Source organism: Dipodomys ordii, unplaced genomic scaffold (assembly GCF_000151885.1).
Source record: "Dipodomys ordii isolate 6190 unplaced genomic scaffold, Dord_2.0 Scaffold14, whole genome shotgun sequence".
Taxonomy (NCBI): Eukaryota; Metazoa; Chordata; class Mammalia; order Rodentia; family Heteromyidae; genus Dipodomys; species Dipodomys ordii.
In genome coordinates this window covers 16,416,164-16,423,210 of record NW_012267230.1, presented here as the reverse complement: position 1 = coordinate 16,423,210, position 7,047 = coordinate 16,416,164, and the positions used below count along the sequence as shown (strand labels likewise).

General features: G+C 51.3%; 1 protein-coding gene across 1 annotated transcript in view; it reads right to left on the bottom strand.

Moving 5' to 3' along the window:
* Positions 1-7,047, bottom strand: part of Axin1 (axin 1) — a 36,356-nt gene that overhangs the window by 11,141 nt on the left and 18,168 nt on the right. Inside the window, exons 4-6 of the mRNA XM_013011737.1 lie at positions 6,027-6,029; positions 3,338-3,480; positions 1,866-1,962 (exon numbers count right to left, since the gene is read on the bottom strand). Coding sequence (XP_012867191.1) covers positions 1,866-1,962; positions 3,338-3,480; positions 6,027-6,029 — 243 coding nt within the window. The remainder of the gene's footprint in view (positions 1-1,865; positions 1,963-3,337; positions 3,481-6,026; positions 6,030-7,047) is intronic.

Here is a 7,047-nt window from a genome sequence, read left to right as displayed (position 1 = left end):
GGCCGCCGTGGGCGCAGCACGGGCTCTTCGGGTTCTGAAACCCCCAAAGAGCACCCAGGCCGCCGTGGGCGCAGCACGGGCTCTTCGGGTTCTGAGGCGGTGCAAGGCCACAGCACCTTCAGGACCTGCATCCCGTCAGAAACCACAGAGTGATGCCTTGTGCTGAGGCGCCTCTGCAGCCGATGCGTGATGCAGAGGTGGGGGCAGGGAGGCGTGGAGGCGGAGCGAGTCAGCATGGACTGTTACAGGAACCAAACTGGGTATACAAGAAAATCTCTGAGAGGGCGCCGGTGGCTCACACCTGTCCATCCTAGCTACTCAGGAGGCTGAGATCTGAGGATCATGGTTCAAAGACAGCTCTTATCTCCAATTAACCACCAAGAGCCAGAAGTGGAGCTATAGTGCCTAGAGTAAAAAGGCTAAGGGACAATACCCAGACCCTGAGTTCCAGCCCCAGTACCAGTACATAGACACACAAACGAATCAGCAAACAGGTGCCAGCTATTCACATCCGTAATCCCAATTACTCAGAATCATACACACAGCATCACTCATTTTTGATAAGTAGACAACATCAGTGCCAAGATTAAGCCAAATACATGCCAAAGAATGATTGGAAGAGCCGGGCACTGGTGGCTCACCCCTGTCATCCTAACTACTCAGGAAGCTGAGATCTGAGGACTACAGTTCAAATCCAGACCAGGCAGGAAATCTGTGAGACTCTCTATCTCCAATAAACTATCAGAAAAAGCCAGAAGTGGTGCTATGGCTCAAGAGGTAGAGCGCTAGCCTTGCTTAGGGACAGAGCCCGGGGCCTGAGGTCAAGCCCCAGGACCAGGAAAAATAAAAAAAAAACTAAGATTCTAACTAAAAAATTCTGGTAAGCTGGGCACCAGTGGCTTGTACCTGAAATGCTAGCTACTCAAGAAGCTGAGATGTGAGGACTGAGGTTGAAAGCCAGACTGAGCAGGAAAGATCATGAGACTCTTATTTCCAATGAACCACAAACAGCCAGAGTAGAGCTGTGGCTCAACTGGTAGAACACCAGCAAAGAGCTCCTGGACAGTACCTAGTCCCTGAGTTCAAGTGCCAGCACCAGCGCCAAAAGAAGTAAAACAAAAATACAACACGTTAACTGCTCTCTTCATCACCAGTGAGGACTTTACAGGAGGAGCTTGCTGTCACACGCCACGTGACCTGCTGCCAGTGAAGTCCTGAGCCCAGGCTCGCCAAGATGTTCACACGGTCACATCCACTACTCAGCCACAAAACAGGGTGGTCTGCCAGGCACTGGTGGCTCATGCCTGTCAGGAGGCTGAGATCTGAGGATCACGGTTCAAAGCCAGCCTGGGCAGAAGCGTCCAATTAAACCATGAGGAAACTGAAGTGGCACAGTGGCTCAAAGTGGTAGAGCACTATCCTTGAGCAAAAGACCTGAGGGACAGTGCCCAGGCCCAGAGTTCAAGCCCCACGAAGAATGTGTAGCTGTGTAGACTGGGGCTCTTTGGACTAACTTTCACTGGCAGTTATCACCTGCCATTCTCCTACTCCAGGATTATCCAGGTCCAGATCACCGGCTATGCCTCGCCCACTAGTGGGTACCATGGTGGCCAAAAACTCTGGGCCTGGGTGCTGTCTTTCAGCTCTTTAGTTCAAGGCCAGTGCTTTACCACTTGAGCCATAGTACCACTTCCTGCTTTTTCTGTATATGTGGTGCTAGAGGAATTGAACCCAGGGCCTCATGCATGCGAGGCAAGCACTCTACCATGGAGCCACCTTCCCAGCCCCCGGTCGTGGCCAATTCTGAGCGGTGGAACCAAAGTCCACTCGCAGACGGGCAATGGGGGCTGCGGGGCAGTACTTACGGGGATGTGAGGCAGAGGCACCCTCCCGTTGACCTGGACGCTCTCCTGCACCTCCCTCCGGTGCTGCCTGCGGGTCCTGTATGGGGGGACCCCATCCCTGTGCAGAGGAAGGGGTTGGCCTGGTTAGCTCCAACAGGAAGTGAGGGCCAGGGCGTGACGCGTGGCTCGGCAGTCATGGTGGCCATACCTCAGGTGCAGTGCCACACACATGTGTGGGCTTGCACATGCTCATGCACACGACTCGTATGGGATAGCAAAGCACAGACATGGAGTGTTCTGCTACCTAGCTAGCATTTTATTGGGTATTTTGGTAAAGTCCGGCCGTACAAGCCTTCCCTATGTAACCTGGGATCAACCAACTGCAAGTCAAGGCCTCCTGAAGGCCCTTCGAGAACAGGCGGCGCAATGTGCGAGAGGCCGCGTGCAGCTGCAAAGCCTCTGGCTCTCGTGGTAATGCCTGCTAAGACCTCACATCACTGCCAAGACCGGGGCAGTGTTCAGACCGGAAACATCTACCAGGGGACGAGGAGGGGGGCAAGACAGCTTGCAGGGGAGGACTGTGCATGGCCAGGTGCACGTGGGCCTCCCGCAACCCCATTCCCACACGCTTAGACCAGGACAGTGCAAGTAAGAGGGACACCACAGGGCCAGGAAGGAGCAAGCCCACCCCCCACCTGGGATGGTGACGTTGTAAGGCAAGCTCCCGTGTCCTGACAGAGGGAACATGAAGGCTCAGCTGTAACTCAGGCCCTAGGCCGTCCTTGAGCCATGAAGAGAATGGATTCAGGGCTGGGACTGCACCTTAGTGGTGGAGTGGTTGGGAGCATGCATGAAGCCCTGGGTTCATTCCTCAGTACCCATAAACAGAAAAGGCCAGAAGTGGGGCTGTGGCTCAAGGGGTAGAGTGCTAGCCTTGAGCAAAAGAAGCTCACAGACAGGGCCTCGGCCCTGAGTTCAAGCCTCAGGTCTGGCAACAACAACCATAACAAAAGGACCGGTTCAGAACAGCAACCAGTTTCACAAAGGCCTGTGCAACCAAGTGGCCTTCCCAAGTCTGCATTCTCTGTCCTGCACCTACTGTGGAGATGGCGCATCCAGCGGCTGACCCACCATCGAACTGAGCCCTGGACTATGAAAACTGAGGAAACAAAAGCCAGACTCTCCGGCAGGGCAGCTCTTGAGTCAGTCTGAGCTTTGCCCCAGATTCTCCTCTCCCAAGGGTTCCGGATAGCTGTGGCCTCAGACAGCGGTGGTTGATGACACTGTGGTGCTCAGAATGGGTTATCACTGGTGGTTTTGGTGCTGGGTAGAATCCCATGCCTCAGCTGAGTTTTGATGACGGCACCTGCAGAGCTGCTTGTCTATGCTTAAAGTGCACTTGAGCTACGTTCCAGGGGAACCAGGAGACCAAGCCCATGTAGCGAGGTAGGCCCAGACCAGGGAGGTGAGTGGTCAGGAGGGGCACGACTTACACACTGCTGTCTGTGAGGGACAGGGTGTCGGCGTCACTGGACAGGCTCTGCTGCTCACTGTCATTGGTGCTGGTAGCTGGGGCCAAGGCATAACCAGAGTTGACGTAGTAGGGGTTGACCGGCTCACGCCAGGATCCATACCTGTAAACGAGGAAGGCACATGAGTCGCAGCAGATCAAAATCCTCCAGTCCTGGGACTTGAACTCAGGGCCTGGGCACTGTCCCTGAGCTTCTTTCTTTGCTCAAGGCTAGCACTCTACCACTTGATCTACAGCACCATTTGCAGCTTTTTTTTTTTTGGGTCCAGTCGTGGGGCCTGAACTCTGGGCCTGGGTGCTGTCCCTCAGCTCTTCAGCTCAAGGCTAGCGCTCTACCACTTGAGCCACAGCGCCACTTCCAGCTTTTTTCTTTTTGTTTATGTGGTGCTGAGGAATGGAACCCAGGGCCTCATGCATGCAAGGCAAGCGCTCTACCACTGAGCCACCTTCCTAGCCCCTTGAAGGAGCAGTAATTATTATTTTTTTTTTTGGGTCCAGTCGTGGGGCCTGAACTCTGGGCCTGGGCGCTGTCCCTCAGCTCTTCAGCTCAAGGCTAGCGCTCTACCACTTGAGCCACAGCGCCACTTCCAGCTTTTTTCTTTTTGTTTATGTGGTGCTGAGGAATGGAACCCAGGGCCTCATGCATGCAAGGCAAGCGCTCTACCACTGAGCCAACTTCCCAGCCCCTGCAGCTTTTTCTTTTTATGTAGTACTGAGGAATTGAACCCAGGGCTTCATGCATGCTAGGCAAGCGCTCTACCACTGAGACACATTTGCAACCCCACATCCTCTTGTTTTAATCCCTATTTTTAGACATATCTGGATTTCAATGTAGAACTGGCTCATCCCCTGTCCCCCTGTCTTACCCAATGGAGTGGTTTAAAGCCCAAGATAGCTTTCCAAATCTATGTTCTGCTATTTGGAAGACATCTAAGCCTTCATTTATAGATTATCACATGGGTTTGTTTTTTTCCCCCCACATGTAAACAGCTATCTTTCCTTAAAAAGCACTCTTAAAAGCTGGGTGCCAGTGGCTAACACCTGTAATCCTAGCTACTCAGGAGGCTGAGATCTGAGGATAGAGGTATGAAGCCAGCCTGGGCAGAAAAGTCCCTGTGAGACTCTTATATCCAATTAACTACTCAAAAACCAGAAGTGGCGGGGCTGGGAAGGTGGCTCAGTGGTAGAGTGATTGCCTTTCATTCATGAGGCCCTGGGTTCAATTCCTCAGCACCACATAATCAGAAAGAGCCGGAAGTGGGACTGTGGCTCTGGTTGGTTTCAGCGCTGGTGTACAGCTGAAGAGCTGGGGGACAGCGCTCAGGCCCAGAGTTCAAGCCCCATGACCAACTAAATACATAAATAAATAAATAAATCTATCTGACTCATGGACTTTTCTGCCCAAGCTGGACCTGTGCCTCACGAACAGGCAGGAGTGCAGGTCTGAATTACCTGTACCCAGCTGGAAAGCACTTTCTCCCTAAATATAGTTTTCATTTTTAACTTTGTTAATGGTGACTTGAGTCATATGAAACTTTTTATTTCTTTCTATGAAATTATAATTTCCAGTCTTTATAGCTTTTTTGAGGTGCTAAGGACAGAACCAGGACCTCACAAGTATGGGAAGTGCTCTACCGCACAGCTACACCTCCAGCTGTTCTTATTATGTTTGGGGGGACAAGGTCTCACTAAACTGTCCACACTGACCTCAAACTTACCATCGACCCAGCTCAGCCTCTCAAGGAGTCAAATTCCATATGCACCACTCTTGGCCCTTAATACTACTTTGTATCAACCATTTGCAGACCTTTCTCACCCTAAATTAGAAACATAGTCCACTTTTCTTTTTAAGCCCCACTACATTCTGTGTATTTGTGTGTGTGTGTGTGTGTGAACCACATTCTCAGCCCTCCCTGAGCTTTTTTACTCAAGACTAGTGTTCTACAACTTGAGTCACAGCTATACATGTTTTTTTGGTGGCCAACTGCAGAAGTTTCCTGGACTTTCCTGCCTGGGCTGGCTTTGAACACCAATACTTAGCTCTTCGCCTCCTTCTGAATAGCTAGGATTACAAGCGTGAGCCTGGCAAGCTCTTCTTTTTTGGGAGGGTGCTGGTCCTGGGGCTTAAACTCAGGGGCCTAAGCATTGCTCAAGTGCTCTACCACTTCAGCCAAAACTTTCTGGAAGTTCATTGGAGGTAAAAGTCTTACGGACTTTCCTTCCTGGGCTAGCTTCAAACCATGATCCTCAGCTCTCAGCCTCCCAAATAGGATTAGAGATGTGAGCCTCTAGCTCCAGGTACTTCCTATGCATACACATAAGTATATAAGCATATACTTGAAATCACATCTACCTGCATTGCTGTGTGCCTGTAATATCTAGCTCATCCCCAGCACTACAATGGATAGTTGTTAGCACTACATATCAAATCATCAGTAAGTGCTACATCTTAACCGACTCTAGCTGCTGTCCCCCTGCAAGGTACTGTCTTCTACTTATGACCCTGGCCAGCACATCTGCTTCTTCCGCCAACTGGGAAGCAGTGAGGATGCTGGGCCGGTACTGTGACGGTGCTCAGGCCCCTCCCAGGAGCACATGACCAGGCGTGCAGCTATCATACAGCGGTCTTCACTGACTGACACCATCTGCAGGAAGTCTTTGATGCCGAAGGAGAGGGACAGGGGTTTGTTTCTAAGGTGTTAAACTCCCTTGTGGCCATCTATGTACATGAACAGACTCTTCTAGAAGCCCCAATTCCACTAACACTGAAAAGGTCCTTAAACAGAACAGGGAACTGGCATCTAGGGATGTCAGACCCTTGTCATCAGGACACACGGGACAAGAGCTGGGCCAGGCAGCAGAGCTGGAGACAAACCTTCAACCCAAACCCAGGCCTTCACCCCTGTGCCTCCTGACAGACACCAGTATCTGAGGCAACAGACATGAACGTGGGCCTTGTGTAAGAACATCACCGCCTGGCGCTCCTCAATTTCTTCCGTGGGAGGTTACATGGGCGGCTGCGGTAGTGGGACAGGGCCCACCTGCTAACATGGTTGGCTGCTCGGGAGGCAGATGCTCAGAAGCCCATGCCACCAAATGGGAAACCTGTTCACTGAAGGTGAGTCCCTGCCCAGTCCGGTCAGACGGTCTTGCTGACCTACCGCCTACGGCTTCAGGCCAGGCACCATTCAACGGCTTCAGCCTGAACAAGGGGATCTCGGTGGCCATAGTTTACAGCCCTCCCACCACACCTGACCGATACAGCGCTGCAGCACACACTTTACATCCTTTATGTATCATGAAATACTTTCCATGTATTTGAAATGACAGTCATTCCTTCTTAAAAGTTACAGCCACAGCCACTTACTGGCAATCAATGTTGTCACATTAAGTGCTATTCTTCTTTCTCTTTTTTTGTACAGATCCTAGGACTTGAACTCAGGGTTTGGATGCTGTCCCTGAGCTTTTGTGCTCTATCACTTGAGCCACAGCTCCACTTGTAGCTTTTTGGTGATCAACTGGAGATTAATTTGGTGGTTAATTGAAGGGTCTGATGGACATTCCTTTCTGGACTGGTTTTGAACCACAATCTTCAGATCTCAGCCTCCTGAGCAGTTAGAATTAAAGTGTGGGCCATTGGTGCCCGCTATGAGCTATTCTTTTTTTTTTTTT